Here is a 22,616-nt window from a genome sequence, read left to right on the forward strand (position 1 = left end):
GAGGTACTCAGACAGGTAGTTCCATTCTGCACTGCCTTGGTTTCAGGCATTTTATTTTCTCCTCACTTCAGGCTTTGCCAGGTATTTTACAGGTTCAGGGTCAGATTTCTTGCTGCAGTCACATTGTATAACACTATTGCACTGTACACATTGGCCTGATTCTAATTTTGGCCAACAGATAGAGAGAAAAAAGCAGCCAGCTTAACCATATCCTAAATGGCCTGGTGCTGGGAGCCAGGGAGTCATTACAGGACATCCGTCCAGCCAGGGAGAGACAGATTCATTTGCAAATGGGCAGCCCAAATTCAGTCTGCATGGTTTGAGGGATGGAAAAAGTTTGCAGGATAATTTATTAGTGTCACTGTCTGCAGCTTGCCAGATGTTCTTGTCCTGGAGCATACGCAGAGGAGAAGTTCCCAAATACATCCATAAAATAGTTTAGAGATGTTTTTCTGCTAGGAGGCAAGAAGCTGGAAAAATTAAAGGTGTTCTTCCAGAAGTGATTTAAATTAACGTATGACTTCAGATCAAGGCCAGAGGGAGGGAAAGATGTCAGCACAGTCCTTCCTGCTTGTATTGAGGTAGAGTAGGTCTCTAACCACTGCTGCACTTAGGGGAGCAGCAGAGGCTTTCCCATGTGATGGGGGATACTCCCCTGAATGCCCAGTGACTATCCCAGGAATGGTTCTGTAATGCTCAGTGCAAATAAATTCTCTCTAAGCTGATGATATTCATGCCAACATTGTGTGAAATACTGCCATGCACCCAGCATGACACAAATATTGTCCTCAGAACACACCATGTGAAAGAGGAAGGCATTTTCACTGGATTGCCATTTCAAAAGTATCATTTAAACAAATAATTGAACAAAGAATGAACCAAAAACCAGCTCCGGCCTATTGGAGTTTAATGCCAGAAGAGCGAAAAGAAAGATGAGAGCTACTTTCATCCCTTCAAGCCCTTTCATGTCCTTTGGATGGTATCAGGAACCAATAAAAATCAGAAAACAATAAATCTCATAGGTAATAAAGGTGATGTTCAACCCAGCTGAACAGATGTCCATCCCCCACCTGCATTCACTGGATAGCAGGAAAGAGTGAAAGCCTGTATTGCACCTTGAGTACCAGTTTGAATAATTGACATTAAGGTTTGTTGAATTGTAACAATTTGACTTTTGACACTTTTGGACTTCAGGCGAGTTTATCTCATGTCAAGAACTACTTTGAGATTATGATGATGTTTTTAGGAGCTCTCTCATGCCTGCCAGCTCACCTTCCCACAAACAAATTCACAGAAAATAAAGCACAGTATTAATGCCAGCATCCCCCAACTAGATTTGGCCTCCACTGATTTCAGCAGAGATCAAAGGAAGTTCTTTTTCCTAACGACCACATTAATTTTAATATAAACTTTTCATTGTCAGGTTTGCAGGCAGATATCTACATTTGTCCTAATCAGGGATTCACTTGGAGCTGTAGGTTTAAAACTTCCTCTAGAGCAGTCTAAGTACAGAGTTATCTGTTGGCTGTAAAAAAGCCCAAAGCCCCTAAACCTCATTTAAGGGTCTGATGTGGATAGAAACCTGGCTCAGATCCCACCCACACGAGTCAGTTCCAGCTCCTCTGAACAGAACCTGAACTGCTCAGCTGTGTGCCCTGCACTGCTGAAAGCAAAAAATAAACCATCATTTAACTGGAATAGCAAGGGCTTTGCAGGAAATCTCACTTTCTCAAATAATCACCTTGGGGGATCACTGTTTAATAGCAAAGAGCAATCACTATAGATACTGAGAGACTATTTTAAAAAGCCTCACACCTAAAAGCTCAGCTTCCAGACTTTTTTCCTGTGTCATAGCCCTAGCTCACAAAAGTTGCTGGGGGAACTAATGCAAGGGTTTAGAAATGACCCAAAACATAAACACACAATTTAGCCAGAAGAAAAGCAGGGTGTGCTTCCTGAAAGCACATTACTGGACCATAAAATATGAGTTGGGATGCTCCACTGAGGGCAGGGATAGAAGGGAGAAGTGTCTGTGAATCTCTCCCTATTCCCTGAGCATTGTGTGATTAGCTGCTCCTTTTGAATCTAACCTTTATTCCTTTAACAAACCCAGAGAGTCAATTACACCTCTTGCCTCACTTTGAAACGAAGTGAAAATTCACCAGGACAGGGAAGTGACAGAAAAGCTTTTAGTCTGCTTCAGCTGACAACAAAATGTATTTTTGTCCCACTCTTTGTCAGCAAAGCCATTGAAAATCATGTCACAGGATGGTTTTAGATCCTATTGCACCCAATAGTTCTGGAGTTTAAACAAATTCTTCACGATGCTGATGTACCTGGGTGAATATCACCAAAGACAGAGCAGAGGAAAGCAAACTCACAGCCCCTCATGTAGGATTTACTCCCCACGTTTGGAGGGGGCTGCAGATCACATAAAATTCTGAACAGTAATATTAATTATTGCTCTGACTCTGGCTATTTAAGGCATTATCACAACCTGACTAGGGGCTCCTGCTCTGATTTACCTTGCAAGTACCTTCCTTCAAAACTGCATTTACTGCTTTATAAATGCTTCTCATTGCATAGCCATTACTAGTGCCATTAAACTCATTTAACCATGTAGTTTTACAGGAAGATGGAAGAAGTGGTCTAACTTTTCATCTTTATTTTTGCAAGGACAACATTATAGTTAAACAGGCATTTACTTGCATAACAGTTCTCTATAACTCCTAGGACATGTAAGTATTAAATACTGTAAGCATTAAATAAATATATGTTCAAAACCCCAGTTGGCTTCTTCACTATAATCACTCGATAAAGGTAAGGATGAAAGAGATTAATGGTATTGATTGGTTATAAGCCAGTACACCTTGAGGTAAAAGCTAGCCTATTTTTTTTTTTTTTGGCAGATAGGAGAATACAAACACTGGTTTGAAGAAAAAAAGAAAGTTGAAAATGTTTCTTAGGTGATAATTCTGTTTCCCCCTGCTGCAGAAAACTCCAACAAAGAAAGAGCCATAGAGAAACAAGGTCAATATTTCTGCTCCCCCATTTATCCACAGCACATAAACGGCTCTACAGTTTCTCCTCATTAAACCATGCAGTGCTTAAACTTCACAAATTCCCAGCTGGAATGCACTCACAACTGATTTATTTCCATTTACTTTGGGAAATCCCAAAATACAGCAGAGGCTGCTTTCATCACTTCATGGAAAATGTAAATCCACTTACTGATAATGAATTCCTGTGGCACCTCTTCCTGCACCAGCCTCCCCTGCCAGCTCTTTTTCAAAACGTTGCTGCAGGAGCTGGGTTCTTCTGTGACAATCCTTGCTCCCCATTAGCCTGAACTGAATCCTTAGATCAGCTGTGCTCATCCCTTCTCGGGCTGGTAGCACAGGAGTTTTCTTTCAGTATTTAAAAAGAGGAGAGTCCAGCTGATGCTGAAAATAAACTGGCTAAAAATTAAAATGAAACAATTTGCCCTCAGGCCAATTCACAGAAGCAGAGGTGTTGCATTGAAATTCTAAGGGAGGTTATTCAGACCAGAATGGAATTAGGAAAGGAGCAAATTAGGAAGGAAAAATTCTCCCACTCAAGAATAACCTTGTTACTCTGGGCATTTCTCGACATGTGAAGGTTGGAAGCCTCAAAAGAGCAAGGGTGGAAATCATTCCCCCACAGGCTGGCAAAAGTCTTTATATACTGACATGTAACAAGAGATTATGTTTTTTCCATTAGCATATTCTTAAAATTATGAGTTTTGTTAACACATGAAATTAAAAATATTTCCCAACCTTTATGAAATGCAATGTTTCCTACACAAGCCTCAGAAATGTGATCCCTATCCCTTTACTCTGTGCAATGATTTGTTTGAAGAAGCCAGCTGCAGTCTTTTCCACACTCAGTGAAACAGAGGATGTTTAAGTTGCCTTATCTTTGTTGAACAATGCTGTAGATACGAATTCCATCACATTCACTCCCTAGACAAGTTTACCCCTCTTAGATTAGAGTGACATTGTGACATTGCTGTAATGTTCGTTTCCCCTTCCTTTTTTACGGTGTTATATTGATTTTCAGCAGGAACCCACATCTGAAACTTTCATTGTGGCTTCAATCTGTTGGACTGGGAGTGAAGATGAAATGGGTTTTTGTATACACAAATGCTCTGTAATGCTGATAAGGGGTGATGGGAATAGAATACAGACGAACACAACAGAATTGTGCATTCAGCCTGCCTGTAAAGGAGATGTTTTTCAACAGACTGCAAAGTCATAAATGATTTGTAAATATCACCCTCAATAGAGCGGGGACTCCTTTCTCCTAATAACCCTGACACACACAAAAACAATTAATAAAAAGCTTAAGGAGATTTTTAAACAATAATCTGACTCTTGGGAGCTTTCAGAGCCACCTATTCTGTGTGTCCAGCAAGGGGCACTGGGCAAACCTGTTGGAAGTAATAAATCAAACTTTCCCTGGCTTAGATCTCTTCCAGCAATTATGTGACGGGCTTGGATCTTAATTAGCAGCTCTTCTCTCTTAATCTGAATGGTGTCAGAAGGTCACCTCGAGAGTGATGCCAGCTAGAATGTTTTGAATTGTTGTCTCCAAACCAGGTGTGTGCCAGGGCACTCACCAGCCCCTCACAGCATCTCCCAGATCAGGTGCGAGTGTGCTCAGCCTATAACCTGAGACATGGGAAGAGCAGAAATCTGCTGTTTCTCCAGCTGAGAATCAGAGGGAGAAATCATTTGAATTTGAGTGAAAGTGCATTTGGAAACTTTACTGACTGCCCTTCCTCACTGCAACACTAAGGATTGTAAAAGCCTTAAAATTCTTTAAAATGCCTGTTGGCTTAAAAAGTGGGAAGTTCTGTGTATTGGAGAATGGCAGCCTGAGTCCTCCTGTTGGAGCTTGTCTGGATTCAGCTGGGCAATTCTGCAGTGATATTTTAGAGCTGCACTCTGTGTTGTGGGTGGATTTTGCTTATATGTAAGTGAATTCATTAGACTTGGAAAGTCTAATTAAGATGAAAAGGAAGGAAGGAAGGAAGACACCATTCAGAAGAAGGTGACATCTTTAGATGTCACTATCAGTGTACATGTCACTATTCCCCTTCTCATCACCAGGAGAAGTTGCTTTGCAGATGGAAAGAACCAGGGACCCAAAGGAGCTCAGAGAACACAGTGGTGTGGGTTGTAATTAAAAGGAAAAATTACATCTGTGAACAAGAAGCCAAATAAAAGCAAGCCATAGATAACCACTGGAATAAAAACCAAAGTGTCCTTGTGCCCAACCCCACCTACTCCTAGAAATAAACTTGTTTCAGACCACGTTAAAATCTACTAGCTTGGCAGCATAATGCATGGCTGCTCAAATCTGCCAGTGAAATTAAGAGTTTTTTTGGCAAACCAACAACGAGATTCAGTCCAAAGGTTTAAGGCTTATGGAGCTGCATCAATCATGTTTCATGCTTGACTTTCTGAAGTCCTCCTGAACTGGCTGAATGCATCACTCTTGTTTTTACCAAGTCAAAGCACTGAGTGAGGATTTTCTATTTCACCCCCCCATTCATATCTTGCTACTCAGACTATGCAATGTGGTTATCCCAAATGACTTTTGCTTTTCCCTTTGGAAATTATTTTTTCAGAAAATAATAATGGCAGATCTTCACTTCTGTGACTTCAGCATACATCTGTCACAGCTCAGATGTTTTTTATGATAGTTATCTGGGTTCAAACAAGGTCTAAAGATTGAACAAATCTGCATGCTGATTTTATTTTTCTTAATTTTTTTTTGTTATTTCTGCAAGTTTAAGCAAAAATCCTGTAGCATCTGTAAAAAGAATCTCAGTTAATTCAGCGCATCAGGAGCTACTCACTCAGTCTTGTCATTTTAATTTTATACATGTTGAGCAAATTTTAATTTAATGGCAAAATGATAATGTTTTTTGTCTGTTCAGAGCCAGTTCCTGAGCAGGGAGTAATTTGCCCACCTATAGAACAGGAGTTCTCTATATAATAAACTGAATTAAACTGGGTGCATCCTAGTGGAAACTTCTAATTTAGCCTTAGCCTCTTAGGACAGCAATGTAGGCACTCTGCTTATCAGACAAATATGGAGTGTACTGTGAGATAGCAGGTAAGACTATATATCTTGTAAAGATGGATAGGAGTAATAAGAAATTTGATTTCAAATAATACCTGTGGGTGCTACTCCTATCTATCCAACAACATGGTCCTGCTTAGCAATTTTAAGACAAATTCAAAAATTTAAGACTGTGAGCAAAATCCATCTGAAGGCTTTATTCCACCTGTAGGATGTGATGTGCTCAGTGATCCAGAGCAGCTCTCCCAAAATAATTTGAATTTTAGTAGCATAAAACAAAAATATGGCTTTTTATAGGTTTGGAGTGGGTTTCTTTTTCCCCACCAATACAGAACAAAATACTTTTTGCCATGGATAGAAAGAAGGAAAATGAGTTTCTCTTTTCACATTAAATAGAAATAATTTGGTCTATGCACAAGGTAAAAAACAAAGGGCCAAATTAGAAAAAGCAACAAAATCTGAATGAATCAGCACAAATGCTCTACTCCTAACCCAGTGCCTGAGATTTGCATTCCCTCTGGGAACATTTTGCAGGTTCCTAGTCCCATGGTTTCAGGAAATCCCTGCTGTGTTTAGTTTGATATTCTTCTCGTGTCTAACCACATTTGTTATTAGATATAGCACTTGCAGTGTTATTTGAGATATGGAATGGGACCAGGGAAAGGCACCTTTGGTTTAGCTGGGTAACAATTACAAACTGCAGACTTACACTGGACCTTTGCCTGGAGGAAAGCAAGAGCATTATTTTGGTTAAAGGAGGGAAGCTGTTCCATTTTAATATCACTAATGACTGTTTACCAGTAACACTGTTTCTTTAGGGCTTTTTCTGTGTGATGCTCTACATGGTTTATTAACGAAAACAACTTGATAAACTATATTCTTCTAAAAAAAAATGATAGCACACAGATGTACAAACCCACATTCATGTGTTTTTTATTGGTGCATTACAACATTACATTTCCTTCACATTGAGAAAGCATGAGATTAAAATACACTGATCCACAAAAATGCCTTCCCTACGCTGACTTTGCACTGGCAATTGCAGCACCTACAGATCCCTCCACAAGTTTCATTCCATTAAGTCTTTCATAATTTTAATTACATTTTAATCAAACCTTTTACGTTGTCTACTTTATGACTCTCGATTTAATTATTCCCATTAAAATGTGTTATTCTTTACTGCTTTTCCGAGGCCATCAATTACTCTTGCAATTTCAGATTTTATGCTGTATTACACTTCATGTTCCAACCCTTTAACAGCCACTACTCACTTGAGGGCTGTACGAGCTTTTCTTCGTCCCAAAGACAGCTGGCTTGTATCAAAATCCATTAAAATACTGAGAATGTGTACAGCACAGTTAGAAGGCCCCCACTCAATTTTGAGAATAAGCCAGATCTATATAAAAACATGCAAAATGCTCTATGCATCAGTATTAAACTCCTAATTTTGATTGAAGATTTTTCTTTTTTGACATTTGCATATAACCTGGAAGACTAGGGTTCCTGCAGAAAGAAAGAGCTAATGGCTAAGCCTTACCCTGACTCTGGGGCTTTCTGTAAACCTCCCACATGAAGTCATAGAAAACTATATTTGTTACAGAATTCTGTAGGATGGTTTAAAAACCTTGTAGGAAGTTTAAACTTCATAGGAAGATTAAATCTCCATTGAACTCTGTGGATATCTAGAATAAGATCTCAACCACACCAGAGGAGCGCTTTGTTAAATCCAGTGCCAAGGCCAAATAATTTTGCTTTGCTGATGCTGGTACTGTGAATTACTGTATATTCATCAGGAATACCACAGCTAAGTCCAACTGTCCCTGCTGTAGGGCTCAGAATTTCGTAACTGCAAGTGAAACACCCTCCCTCTGACACAGTTAAACTGTACCAGCTTTTCGAGGCCTGATTTTCACAGAACCTCCCGGGTTCACTCCTGTTACATTCTGTTCCTTAATGTCACTTCCTATTTATAGCCATTTCCAAATATCATATAAGTTTATACATAGCAAGGTTGCATCCTCTTGTACACAGTTATTAGGTTTATTTTTAATGGGACCCCAATTTACTTGCTTTTTATAAAAATTCAAGTGTTGCCAATCAGGAAGCTCTTCTCAAAAAAAAAAAAATCTACAAAGCTTAGCTTTGAGGAAAGTAAATGACAAGCCTTACATAAAGACATTGAGCTGTTTGAATCACAAAATGTCTACGAGGCTGATGCATATTCCAACAGGAACACAGAAATTATAATCGTGGCAGCAGTCTCCTCCAGTCTGAAGCACCGTAATTGTGGTCGTTGATCAACATTATCTTGATTGCTCCAAGAAATGTTCAACTGCCAGGGAATGGTCTGGAATATTTTTCACAGGATGCCTAAGGAGAAAAAAGCTGGAATCTGACATTCTGCCATCCAAAGGTACATCATCTCACAGGAATGTGATGTATACTGCATAGTGCATACATAACAAACAGAATCCTACTGATAATAAATTATCTCGGGTCACACACTTGTCAACCTTCTCCATACCAACAGTGGTTTGATTCAGGTGAGTTCCGATTCAGGTACCAACCCAACTCTGGCAAGCACCACACCCAAGAGGATAGTGAGCTGAAAATGTGGAGTGGGATTAGTGGAAAACTGCCTCCAGCCTTCCTCTGGATATGTTACAGTGCCGGAAACCACCACAAGCATTCGTGGTTGTGCACCCAAAGTCACGAATGAGAATCTTTGCATTTCCTCAGATCACCAATGCTGCAGTGAGTCACTACACAAAAATGGACATGGCACACCGAGATCCACAGAAAACTTTGTGTTTCTTTATCCTCCCAGTTTCAGGGGGTTTTAAACATGTGTTCGAAAGATTTCAGCTTGTTAAATGCAATGGGTGTTCTTTTCTTTAAATTTCTTTTGATGGTAAATACTGCAAGAGTCCTCAAAAATCGCTGATGATGCAATATCAAGTTTCTAATCCATCCTGTATGCTGTTCTTAGTTGGTAATTTTAACAGCATGGGATTTCTTGAACATGAGAATCACCCTGTGAAACTACTAATGCACAAGGCTTGCTTTTACAAGCACTTCACCTTCCACACCTTTCTCCTTCTTAGCTGTTAGTAGCTCACAATGACCTTGGCAAAACTTGATAATTAATACAAAGTCCCATCAGCATGTGGTGATTTTTTGTTAATGTCAGAAGGCAGCAAGATAAACATAAGGATGATGCCCTAAATTATCAAACTACAGATGTTGAACACCTGCTGAAAAATGCTCTGTGTACTCGCCGGCCACAGAAATCAATGAGTGCTGAAGATGACCAGAACTCTGTAGAAGACACTCAGTATTCAGAAAATCTGTTTCCAGATCTAGTATATGCTCAACCACATCTCAGAATTACTCTCTTAACCATTCTCCACATGAGATTGTTTTTAATAATGTTCTCCTTCCCTCGAGTAGTTCTGCCTATTTGCAGTAGACTGAAAACAGACAATTCAGCAAGTCAGTAGGAACTGAAAATTTAACTTTAACATGGTATCATGGCATTAAAAATAAAATATTGAAATTCCCTTCATAAAAAGGAAAGAAACAAAAGAAACAAAATGCACAGTAAGAACCACTGTTAAGAGACCAGTTTGGAGGAAATGTGAGAAGGCTAAAAGTTCATTCTGCACATTTCTCAGTCATACGGGACCTTCAGTTATTCCCTCCAGAGGCAGCCCAGTAGCATTGTCTGCTGTAGGTCTCTCTTCTTTCTTCACTGAGTTCTGATCCAGCAGGCTGACATAAGATTTGTGACAGGCTGTATTACCCAAAGGAGGGTAGTGCTGTCTGTAGCAAATATAAGCAAAAATGAGGCCAATGATCCCTCCAACAAAAGCATCTGGAGGAAAAAAGCAACAAAACCAGAAGCACGTTACCAGGGGAAGGGCAGCCAGGAGTGACAACTGCAAATAAAAGACACTTGGTTGATGTAAAGGTGTTTAACACAGAAAATGTGCATTTTGAATTTTCCTAAAGAATTTAGAACCAAATGCCGCAATCACACTGGACACATGAAATCAGTCCTTGGGGACTTGTGTAGAATTTTGAACACCCAAATCATAGATGGTTGGCTAAGTTTTGGGAGATGAACACTGGGAATAGAACGGCCCCCAAGGGATATCAAACACTCCTGACTATCCATGGGTCTCCCATTTACAAAAGCAGATTACCAAGAACAATTTCAAGCTGCACTAATTCTCACCAAAAGCATCTGAAAGGTCAAAGACTAAGCCTGCCTGTTAAGTGTTTTAACACCTTTTGAATATCTTTCTTTGATGTTTTTTATTATCCTGTCAGAAAATAAGATAAAATAAGGCTATTGAATGAGGTATTTGCAGCTCTCTCACACAGGCAATTTTAAATTTCCTATGGAGGATTCCTTCTGTTTGTGGTTCTGCCTCTCACTAAAATACTCACCTCATCTCGTGTTTCAATTACAACCAACGAGAAAAATTTCACTGTAAATACACACTCTGTGAAAGCCTCAGATTTAGCAGAGTGAATAATGAAGTGAGGCAAAAGGAACTGGTTAAAACATGGCCTGACAACACATTTTAATTTAACAAAACCGATTCAGCACCACATCTGTGTATACCTGTATTTCCATTATCTCAATTTCAAAAATCCCTAAGTGTGATAAAAATGGTGAATCATTGAGTTTACTGGCAAAGAAGGGTAAATCAATACAAATTATTTTTGTCTAAAGTCCATACATACAGATTAAATACCCTGGTTTGTCAGTGTGATTTTTATTAGAACAAATGACATGGTTCAATTTTTAATGTGTAATAGATGGTTTGCAATCATCAGAGGAGTGAGATGCCTTTTATCAGGAATACCTAGGGCAAGAAAACCTGAAAAATTTAATACTGAGGTGGATAAATTTGAGAAATGTGATTGTAAGTCACATTTGAGGATCGGGACTACATGGAATGACCCAGCAGATGCCTTCTAACCCTATGTTCTCTTCCTCCACACAAAAGGACATAATGAATCTATCACAAATTAATGTAACAGGGGCTCAAACAAGGATTTACAAGGTGATTGTGTGCAGACAGTAACTTATCCTACCCACACTGGAAGCTGACTGATTTCACCAGCCTGTGTCTACCAAACTATAATGGTATTAAAGGTCCTGAGGGCAAGAATTTTCACTGTCCAGCATCAATCAACTTGAAAAAACTTAGTTATTGCGACAAGATTAATTTTCTATAAACTTGTGCTTGGTGCAATTCTCAGATTATCCAACTTTGACTGAATAGTGTTCCAGCTGCTTTTTAATTTAGCTTTACAATGAGGTCAAGCATATAACTCCTATTTTTAATCATGGAGGAACACCAGAGTTTTGCTAGTCCTCTTTAAGTTCCCTGGGATTTTAAGGCCTTCCCAGACAATTTCTTTCAAAACCCTTACAAAAGTTGTGCAACTCTGGCCCTCCGCTTGGGCACCTCAGTAATACAAATTCACTACATGATTTATGCCAAAGGTTTCTGTCTTACTGACCTTGCTTAACTGGGGGAAATAAGCAAAACCACAGGCAGCTATTTTAACTCCTGTTTTTGAAAAAAAAACCAAACCAATTCTGTCTTTTGTTTGATTTCATGGTAGAAATAACTTTCCTCTTTTTATTTTTTCCTTTTTCTTCACTTTGTCCGTAAAGAAAAAATAATATTCTTTTGTTCTCTGTATTTAACTTTACTTTTCTCCATACAAAGTTGTCCCTTATCATGCAAGTAAATTAACATTTTCAGAATTATAAGCCTATACAGGGACTTGCATATTGGGAATAGATATATTCAGGAATTCAGGATTCACTGCGAAATATCCTAGTATTCACTAATACCAGTACTAAGGCCTTGAATATCACTCTTTCCAGCCACATTGAAAGGAGCTCATAAAGTTCTCATATATTAATGTTGTAAGCACACTCAATGGGCTTTTAATACAGGGACATTCCGCTCCATCTCTCACCTGCAGTGTGCTAAGTCTTGGACTCAGAACTAATGGTCTTTTTTCATGTCCCACAGCATAGTCAAGGCTCCATCACAAAGCCAGCATCAATAATTTGGCACAATTAGCTGACTCTGCTGAGCGTAAAAGCCAAGGCCTGAGGTTCTGTGCTGTGCCCAGAGTGGAGAAGTCTGTCCCTTGGGAACACAGCTCTTTCAGGGAAAGCAGAGGTCACCTGCAGGATGATGGCTGCCAGCACTGCTCCTGGGTAGCCAGCAGTTAGCAGCTCCATCTCCTGAAAATTCAAGGGCAGAGGAGGAGCAGCTGTGATGAACCCAGTCACAACCCCTGGGTGCAGTTTTCCTCCACCATGGACAAAGCCCATCATCATAACCTGCCTTAGGTTTCAGTGCAGAATTAACTCTGCCAAGAGACAGCACACCCCGAGAACACCCGCTCCAAACTCGAGTAAACCTGTACTCTCCACAGTTCTTCACACCCCTCCTTTTCTCTGTAGCAGAGAGCTCAAGCCAGCCAAATGTCAGATGCTGTCTGTGCCTCGTGCTCAGCAGTTTTGTGCTGGAGGCTCTCTCCAGCCCCAGAGTCACTGAGAAAAGGAGAGAAACGAGTCCTGAAACAACACAGGGCTCTGCTGGAAACCAGAGAACGTGTCAATGGTAATGGCTGGTGATCAAGCAGCTGCAGGAGAACAGCAGCAGCACAGCAGGATAAGAAAAAACATGGCTGAGGTTGGTTCTGGTGCTCTGGCTGCTGGCTGATATGAGAAGATGCTCAGGGGGACAGAGCAATGCAGCAATTGATTGAAATTACGTGAAGGAGCCAACAGAATGTTGTATTTGTACTGGGATTTGGGGCCAGGTTTTGGTAGCAGAGGGAACTGCAGAGGTGGCTTCTGTGAGAATCTGCCAGAAGCTTCTTCACGTGCCACAGAGCCAAGAGCAGCCAGTTCCAGGATGGATCAAGCAGGGATGTGGGAGCACCTCTGGGATGACAGATTTTAAAAACTAGGAAAAAAAAAAAAAAGAAAAAAAAAAGAAATGTGGAGAACTGCAATGGCAGCTGGAGATGGGAGTGAGAACAAAGAACAAGTGAGATAGAGAGCCCTGCTGACACCCAGGTCAGGGAGGAAGGAGGGGCAGGAGCTGCTCCAGGCACCGTGACAGCAACTGCTCAGTGATCTCTCCCTCAGTTTATCTCAACTCACAAACCTTTCATGCATTTTCTCCCATCCTCCCAGCTGAGGAAGGGAGTGACAGACCTGGTGTCCAGCCAGGGTCAACCCACCACAGTGCTGGAAGACAGGAAGAAGCCTGTAACCAGTATGAAATTGAAATTTCAGGTAATTGAAAGCAGCACTCTGGACCTTGAGGGGAGTTCAATTTGCAAGGCCAGCAGTACAGTACCAGCAATACCACAGAAAGCCAGGATGACCTACATAACAGCATCAGAAATAACATGCATGCTATTTCTTATAGGAACATAAGGGACAAATAGGGGAAAAGTAATTACAGGCTGGTTTACTTAGCAGAAGGCATGAGTAAAGCAAGGAAGATACGAAGGTGGCCATAAAGAGGGTCGAGAAATAGTAAAAGAAATAATTGATGGCAAGGTTTTCTGAATTGTCACACTGTTGGAAGCCAGAAACCTGGGACTTTTGAGCTTTTTGTGCTTTCTGACACGGACCCCCAAGGGAAAACTGCTTTTTTCTTGAACCCTTGGAGAAGGCTTGAGTGATGGAGTTAAAGTCACGGGCATGTAGGTAGAACAGAAGTGTGTGCTTTCACATGGTGCAGGCACCATGAATTTGAGGTTTTTAGAATTTGAGGTTTGAATTTAAGGTTTTTAGAATATAGTAATAAGTATGGGACAAGATGGAGGATTTTGGGTGCTGTCTCCTTTCTGTCTTCTTCTTCCTTCTCATTCATGATTTCAGGCAGTAGTTTCTGGTTGGATAGAAAATCCCGCACTGCGGGTCACAGGTGTTTGGTTATTGGGTCAAAAATATAAATAATATAGGTGTTATTTCTCTACTGGACTGTTTAGCTTTAAAAGACCTTGTAACCAGCTCGATTCACCTCCATTTTGCTCACTTTTAGCTGGCAGCTGGAGGTGTTGCAGAACTCTCTGTACTTTAGATAAGATTTAATAAACAACCAAGTCTGAACAGGAGAAATTCGTCTCCTTTGTGTTTTAATCCTGACTCTGAATGAAGGCAGAAGAAAATGAAGACAAGCCACTAATTAAGTGGGGCTGTTGCCACCTTTACATCACACGAGTGTATAATTGATAATTAGCACAGCCCTTACATCAGTTACATCTCACACCTGAATTTTGAAGCAGTCTGAGACAACAGTGACAGATGCAGCTGATTTTGGGTGCTGCTGTGAGGGAGGAGAGGATGTTGTGGCAGCGGCCTGAAGCTCTGAAGGTTAATTCTAGCTAATTCAACCTTGCTAGGGAACCCCAGCATCAATCCAGGAGCAAGGAAAATCTATAGCACACCATCATGTTTTAACTCACATTATGTGCTGAAAAAAAAAAAATCAAATAAATACATGGCTAAATAAGAAAACAAAGAATAGGAAAAAATGGCCTGTGAATGTCTCACCTTGCCAGTGATGTTTGTAGTCACACATCCGTGACAGGGCAATCATCATGGCACAGTAGAGGGGCAGAATTGCTGCACAGAGCCTCCAGCTCTTCCCTCGGCCGCTCTCCGTGAAGCAGTGCAGCTTCCCAGCCAGGTAGAAGGTGGTGAAGCCAAGGCCTGAAAATGCAACTGATAAAGCAAAACACATCACTACAGTAAATTGTAATTAGCACTGTTTTGTTTTTTTTTTTTTAAAGCATATTTTTATTAAAATATATATTTTTTATTCAAGTCGTGATCTTGCAAACCTTTAAAAAATCCCCTTTTTGGGGAAGTGAATGAGAAAAGGCATTCTCCAACACGATCCATGACATACATATATTCTCCACAGCAGTGGTGTTACCTATGGAGCAATGCAAGCAAACAGGCAAGGGAGCACTCAGAAGCAATTTGATTTTTTTCTAATATATATGCTCAGCTTTCACATAATCTGACAGGGTCAGCAAACACTGTGTTGCCTCTAGACACTCACCTATCCCATAGAAATTTTTTTCTTCCTTTGGCAATTTACCTCTCTCCTCTGGGGGAGCCATCAGACATTAAATTAAACATTTAAGCAAATTTTTAACTTGAGTCACAAAAGCTGTTTCATGCTTCAGCCTTCAGCACACATTTCCTGATCTTAGTCCTATTCTAAAATGCTAAGATTCAAAGCAAAAAAGGATTCAGACAGTTTGCACTGTAATTGAATTACATTTAAATGAGATTTTTAGGTTCCATTACCCAGTTTCTATAGAATTGCACAAGTAGCAGTCCCAAGAGAACTCAGACACCAAATTCCTGCACTGAACTTCTTTCCTGTTACAGCCCTTACAGCTTCCAGAGAGACACTGGACAAGGAAAGGACTTGTTTGTATCATTTCATCTTCCAGATGAGTAAATTGAGTGATCAAAATGAGATCTGTCTTGGATATGCAATATCAAATGCAATCCTGAAGCAAAAACTTTCCCGCTCCAGAAGTTTGTCTTCATATTTCCATTTTCCACCTCAGGTTATTATTTTTAGGTGAACTGAAATCCAGGGGCAGTATTCCCAGGCAGAAGAATCATTTGCTTTGTGGTTTCATTTTCAGGCAATCTACAATTCCCAGCAATTTAGAGGGCTTAAAGAAATATTGCCCAAACCACAAAGTAGGTGTTCAGTTCACACAGACTCATATTTAGGATTATTACCATTTACCAGGCAATTTTACCAGCAATTGTCAGCGTGGTGCACAGCAGCAGAAGATCTAGCTAAAAGGGTTTTAAAGAGAATCTGGTGATACTTTTAAAAGACTATCTCCCCCAAATTTTTGGGGCTCTTTTCAGGGTCTGCCACATTTCCAGAAGGAGGTGCTCATGGAAGAACATGGAAGTTCAGCAGGAGAAATATTTGTAATAAACACAGAGGCAGATCTTGCCTTAGGAGGTTGAAGTGCTCTTCTGAACTAAAAGGCAGAAAGAAGAGAGTCACAACCATTCATCTAGGGGAACCCACACCTAATATAAGAGGAAAAATAAATATATAACACTCCAGTAATGTATTAATATATAATACTACTATTGTGGCCGTAGAACTAAGATGGTGCAGAGAAGCCTTACACTGCAGAATTTCAGACTGACTTCCCTTACCCTGGAGTGTGCAAATCCAGATAGAGCTGCTTGACCCAACAGTCCCAGTGCATGCAGAGTCAGCAGCAAAAAAGCCACAGAATTAATAGCAAAATGCTCTTGGATGTGGGATATCCACTATAAAAGTAACTACAGAATTCAAGACAACTCAATTGCTGCACACCCCATGGGGGCAGCTTTGCTTGATGGCTCAATTTGAAGATGTCAGTCAAGAACATTAAGAAAAACAATTCACTCTTCAGAATCGTGGGCCTAAAGGTGATATTTGCACTGAAGAATTGGTCCATCCGTAGAATATATTTGAGCACTTTTTCCTGCACCAGCTGGAGTCAATACATCACTGCATCATGAATGAAATGCAAATACACACATGCCCTAAAGGGTTACACCCTGACTACTGTCCCAGTAAAAATTATTAAGAAGACAGATCCCCAAGATTCAGCAAAGCAATATGAAAACACTCCTAAGCTGCCTTCTTCCAGAAAAAAAAAAAAAAATCAAACTCTCTCTATATATAAAGAAGGGAAAAGCAATATAAAATATCAACCAAACCTTTTTGGAGACATTGATGCAAATGAATAGAAGAAAATCAGTCTGGTTTAGTTTAAAACAACGTTAACACAAGAAACATGTTGGCACAAATTCCAGATGCAAATATATAATTGATTTTAAATGTTGTAAGAGGAAAAAAGAATGAGGAAAAGAGATATTTTAAACAATTGGTGTAGCTAACTCAAATCAAATCCTGATGCTACAAGTTGCTGAACTCAGGAAAAACTCCTGAGACAAGACACAGGTTCTGTCATGGCTTGTTAAAATGCTTTAAAATGCAATATCATTATTGGAGTAAATACAAATACATTAGACTCAAATAGTTCAGTTTGTTTCTATGATGTTCATTTTTAAAAAAAAAAAAAATGGGTTCAGAAGGAATAAGGAGGATGAGAGCACCTGGAAACACCACAGATCCCATCCCGACACCTGATTCCTTCCAGACAGGGGATTCAGGTGAGTAGAAAAACCTGGCTGTGCAGACCAAGCCAATTACCAAGCTGAAATGCATAAGGTGAAAAACTGTAAACAAGAATCTGATCTAAAGCACCCCAAATAAATTATTCATTTAAAAATGTAATTGCTTTTCTGAGTGTATTTCTGAAATTTAAACTACCCCAGGAGGATCTTCAGCCTCTCAAGTTTTAATGGATGCTTTGCTAAGCACACAATAAATTACTTTTTTACATTAAGCAGTTTTTGAACTAAAGAAAACGCCTCAACTTCCTTAAGTGACATGAAATTGCAAAACAGCCATCTGAATGGCCTTGGTAGGGATCAGATAAAATCATCCATCTCTTTGTCTGCAATGCTTTATTTTTGCAGTGATTACTGTACATTTCCCAAATGCAAACACAGACTATTCATCACTGGAATTGCTCAGCAGCAATTCCTACTGAGGAATTCCAGCAGCTAGGGCTACTGCTGAATGTTTTCAGTTTCACACTGTTCAAAGACTGAAATATTTATCTTTCTTGAAGGAAAAAGTATGATACCAAATGAGTGCATAAATTTTAATGCTGAAATTCTATTCAAAGGGCATTTTATAGAAGTACAATTCCCAAAGAATGTTATGAGGTTATTATCACAACTTTTCTTTTTTTTTTCAAGTGGGACAGCCAATCTCCTTCCCTTTGGCTTAGCTTTATTAATTTCTTTTCACAGAGAAAGACAGCTCAGCAGAAGCAACATGAAAAACACATCACAAAATACAAATGTATGCAGGGACTTGGGAAATAAAAAAGAGGTGTTGGAGACAGACACGTATTAGAACAAAAACAGGCTTATATTATCTGAAAAGTAAGAGCATTAGTCATTAGATTGTTTTTGCATCACTGCCACCATGAATTCTTATGAACTTTTTTGGGGTTTTCTGTGACATTTTTTTTAATGTACCTTTCCAGATACCTCATCTAACCTGAAATTTCCAAGGTGGCCTCAGGAGGCATCTCATTGCCACCAAAAAATGAGATCTAAGTTTTGATTTGTTCAGTTCATGAGGCCTTTTACAAAAAGTCCTAAGAGCAAAGCTGTTCCACAGCCTACTTTTCCATTTCTGAGGGTAGAAACCTTGAAAAAAATCCCCCTTCTCTGACAACACAGTAAAGAGAAGACTAAACCAACTCAGACCCTGGAATTACTTTTATAATTTCTCTTTTTGAGCACAATATCTAGCCACAAGCCTTAGATCACTGCCTCTTCAGCTCTAATACAAATTATGGCCATGTGGGCATTTATAAGATATTAAACAACAAATAATCCCTACCAAGAGCAATTTTTTCTTTTCCAGATCAACACTGGGAGATATCAAGTTCCAACCAATGGATCAGGGTAACTTCTTGCTGTCCTGCTTTGCTGTAACTCCACCATCAGTAGCATCCTGGATAAGGATCACATCCTGCTCAACCTTTTATCATTCCATTCACCATGCCAAGTGTTTGCACCACTCATCCAGGCATGTGCACATAATTTAGAATTTGCTTCAAGGAAATTGGCCCATCCAGATTAGCATGTAAAATACAGTTAGGAGACAGGCTGAAGAGGATCTCCATGGCTAGAAATTTTTTACAGTGGAGGATCAGAATGCTTCTGTTAAACTCATGGTCAGCAGCGTCAGGGAGATTGCTGGAATCTGCCAGTTTTAGTGCTGCAAGTAATCTCTCTAGATACTTCTCTAAAAAATGAACCTGGGAAAGCTCAGGACTATACCCAGCCTGAGCAGGAAGGGTTATATAGAAAACCACTGCTTCTCTGTTCATGGCATGACACGCAGCAGGAATAGGAAAATGTTATTTATTCCTGCAACGCTGCAAAATGTCAAGCAATGAAGCCTGATCTACCCACCATCTGTGAGAGGAACTTTTCATTGGGGTTTTATGTAGAGAAGTAAAGTTTGGACAGGGGGAAGGCCAATGACTTGGAGCTTTTTTCACCCCCACTTTCAAAGTGAACCAGGACATCAAGGAGAAAGTGGCTTCACAGCAGCATTGAACCGTCACTGAATTCAGCAGGCTCCAAACTTGCCAAAAACTCTCTTGAGAGAGACTTTTAATAACTTTCTTGAGAAAATCAGGGACTGGAAAATTAGGAATCTTCATTCCCAATTCAGTCTAGAATGAAGTTTGCCATCTGAAGAGAGCAAAACTAGAGTTGCACTCCATTCTGGAGCACACAGTAGACTTGGGATTGATACCTTTAAGCGCACAAAAGAAAAGGGAGAAAATACAATTTAAAAAAGTGCTAAATAACTGAGTTTTTCAGTATGGAAAAGAGAGGGCTCTAGGGCAACCTGGTCTAGTGGGAGGTGTCCCTGTCCATGGCAGGGGGTGGAACTGGATGATTTTTAAGGTTCCTTCCAACCCCAACTCTGCAGTGATCCTACATCCTTCGTGTAAACCAAACTCATGGAACATGTTGGCCAAGTGGGATAAATCCCAGTGAGGAACCACTGCTTTACACCACCAAGATTCCTGGGTATTAAAAACCCACTTTTCTTTTTTTTTTTTTTTACCTCACAAAAGAGAAAAATCTTCCTGAGGTATACACGCAGTCTGAACCTCAAACGGGCTCAGAAGAGTTGATTTATTATTAAGGCTGGAAAACTAAACATGAAGGAGTTCATTTCACAAGCCCCTCATGAATTCCAAGCCCTTGTTGTTGAGTATTCACAGGTAATCATGTCAGAGAAGAGGTAGAAGCATTAAACATAACCATTCCTGAGTATACTTTGAGTTTGAATTAAGAAGCCAATAAACCCTACAGGACTTTTTTTTTTTTTTTTCCCTTGCGTATCTAAGAAATCCATTTCATATTTCCCTGGATTCTTTTATAAAAGGATGAAATATTTCAGTGAGACATTGCCATACAGTTGTTAATTAAGAGATTTATCTTGAAAATAGGGGAGTAGCAGCAATTACTGCCAAAAACCTGTGGCTTGTAACTCATTTGTTACTTAAAATGTTCATTTTCAAGTGAAGGAAATATGATTATCCTCCATGAAATTGCTAGCAAAAGATAATTAACAGTTCAAATTTAGATACCCAACTATAATTACAAGTACTGAGGTAATATTTTATAAAAATTATCACAGGATAGCAAACATTTCTATTGAAATTCAATAATTTCTTCCCTCCAAAGCGCATAAATCACTTTAATTTTTCAAACCAATGTATGTCTTTTAACAAGTAAAAATATTTTCATTCTTACAACTGACTAATTTTCATTATTTAGTGGAAAAGGGGAGGAGGAGCTACCTGTCCCTTCATTCTAATGACATCATATTTCCCAGTCATCTTTTTTCTCTGTAGTGGCACAGCAAGAGACACCACAAATGCTATGTTCATTTAATTTGTGCTTCATCAGGCAAGCCTAGTGTGAGCATAAATGATATAATCAGCTTTAATATCATCAGAGGAGGCAGCTCCTGGGGAATAATACAACAGGAATGCTCTATACAGTGCCACACACTGAGTGGAGAGATAGGGACAATAAAATATTAACAACCAGCAAAGGTACTGGGATGTTCTGAGAGTTGTTGTAGAGTCTTCACCTGGGTAAGAAGACAATTCACACAGAATTCACAGAATTTATAACTGGTTCAGAGAAGCAGGAAACCCAAGAGATTTCTCTCTTCTCCCAAAATTGAGGAGGGGACTAGACAGAAACCTAATTTAGGAGTAATGCTGAGAATGCTTTCAGCCCAAATAAACAGAGTTCAGCTGGGGGGAATGGGAGACATCCAAATAAAGGCAGCACTGGTCTCTGAACCAGGACTACAACTGTTAGAGGGAAATGCACATTTCCCAGGAATACCATAGAACAATACATAGAATCAAGGCCAGATCCATGGATATTCACATCCAAATTACTCTCCTGCTCCTCATACTTAACTCTTACCCATCACTTCCCCTGCTGCAAGAGGCATTCTCTTGCAGTGACATTTCACAGAATATCTCAGTGAATATTTTTCATTGGGATTCCAGCCTCCTTGCCATACTGAACAATACCAGAAAGTGATATCACATCCTATTGTTTGACAGCATATATATCTTTTAAACATTGCCTATTGACTTTTTTGATATTTGTATCAACTAGTAGTTCAATTTGTTTAGGCAGGATCTTCCTGTGCTCATTCACACAAACTTACTGATTTCAAGCAAGTAATGAAGACAGAGCAGGGAACATGGAGAATAGAACAGAAAAGAACAGAATATTTCAGCTGGAAGGGACCAACATTTATCATCTATTCCACTGCAGGGCCGGCCAAAATCTAAACCAAATTATTAAGAGCAGTGTCCAAATACTTCTTAAGCAGTGACAGGCTTGGGAAACACTGCTCAGCTCTCTGGGGAGGTTCTTCCAGTGTTCGACCACCCTCTTGGAAAAGACATTATTCTGATATTGAGTCTGAACCTCTCGTGGCACAGCTTTGAATCATGCCCACATGTTCTGTCACTGGATCCCAGGGTGAAGAGATCAGCAAAGACAGGCTAATAAAATGAAGAAGAAAACAGCTTATCATGAGGTAGAGAACTTCTTGCATGACTGAGCAAGTGATGTTTTAAATATTTAGTAATATTTAAATCTTTTAAAATAAGTCTTTATACAACTCAGCAGTCATACTAAATCATATTTAGTCTCTGGAAATGCTATGATACCATAAACATCAGGTCAATCATTCTGATTTCTGTTCTCTGGTTAATGCCCTCGGTAAAATCATCCAGAGATTTCTTCCTCCCCGCCACCTCCCCTTTGAGTGATTGTTTTTAAAAATACTTCACCCTATTTCATCCACAAATCCAACTTGCATTGCCTTCCAACATGATTAGAAACCCTCAACATAATCATTCTCCAAAAGTTCCTAGTTGCTTATATAAAATGTAGGAACCAGACTGAAAGAATTCTAAACCCACAGTCTTAGTTCAGGTTGAAACAAAGGAAAACTGAAAGTCTCAAGAGAAAACCACCAGATAAGTCAGTCATTTTCAACAAAGCAGTATTAGTTTTAAAAATACTTTGCATAAATATTTGGTTTCATTTGAGGAAACACTGATATCATTATTTGCTCAGTCTTCTGCAGAAGGAAGGGGGGGAAATTATCTGCAATTGCTCGTGTTTTCTATGTAGAAATGACAGCATCAGCAACATCCAAGTGAGGCTTGTGCAGGTGCTTTTTTTTTTCTTTCTG

The 22,616-nt window shown here is 39.6% G+C and overlaps 1 protein-coding gene across 1 annotated transcript in view; it reads right to left on the reverse strand.

The window, feature by feature from the left end:
* Positions 1-9,785: 9,785 nt before the first annotated feature.
* The window catches only part of PLPP4 (phospholipid phosphatase 4), a 28,924-nt gene continuing 16,093 nt past the window's right edge, over positions 9,786-22,616 (reverse strand). Inside the window, 2 exon segments of the mRNA XM_062496611.1 lie at positions 9,786-9,985; positions 14,726-14,896. Of these exon segments, the coding sequence (XP_062352595.1) occupies positions 9,786-9,985; positions 14,726-14,896 (371 nt within the window).

This window comes from Cinclus cinclus, chromosome 7 (genome assembly GCF_963662255.1).
Source record: "Cinclus cinclus chromosome 7, bCinCin1.1, whole genome shotgun sequence".
Taxonomy (NCBI): domain Eukaryota; kingdom Metazoa; phylum Chordata; class Aves; order Passeriformes; family Cinclidae; genus Cinclus; species Cinclus cinclus.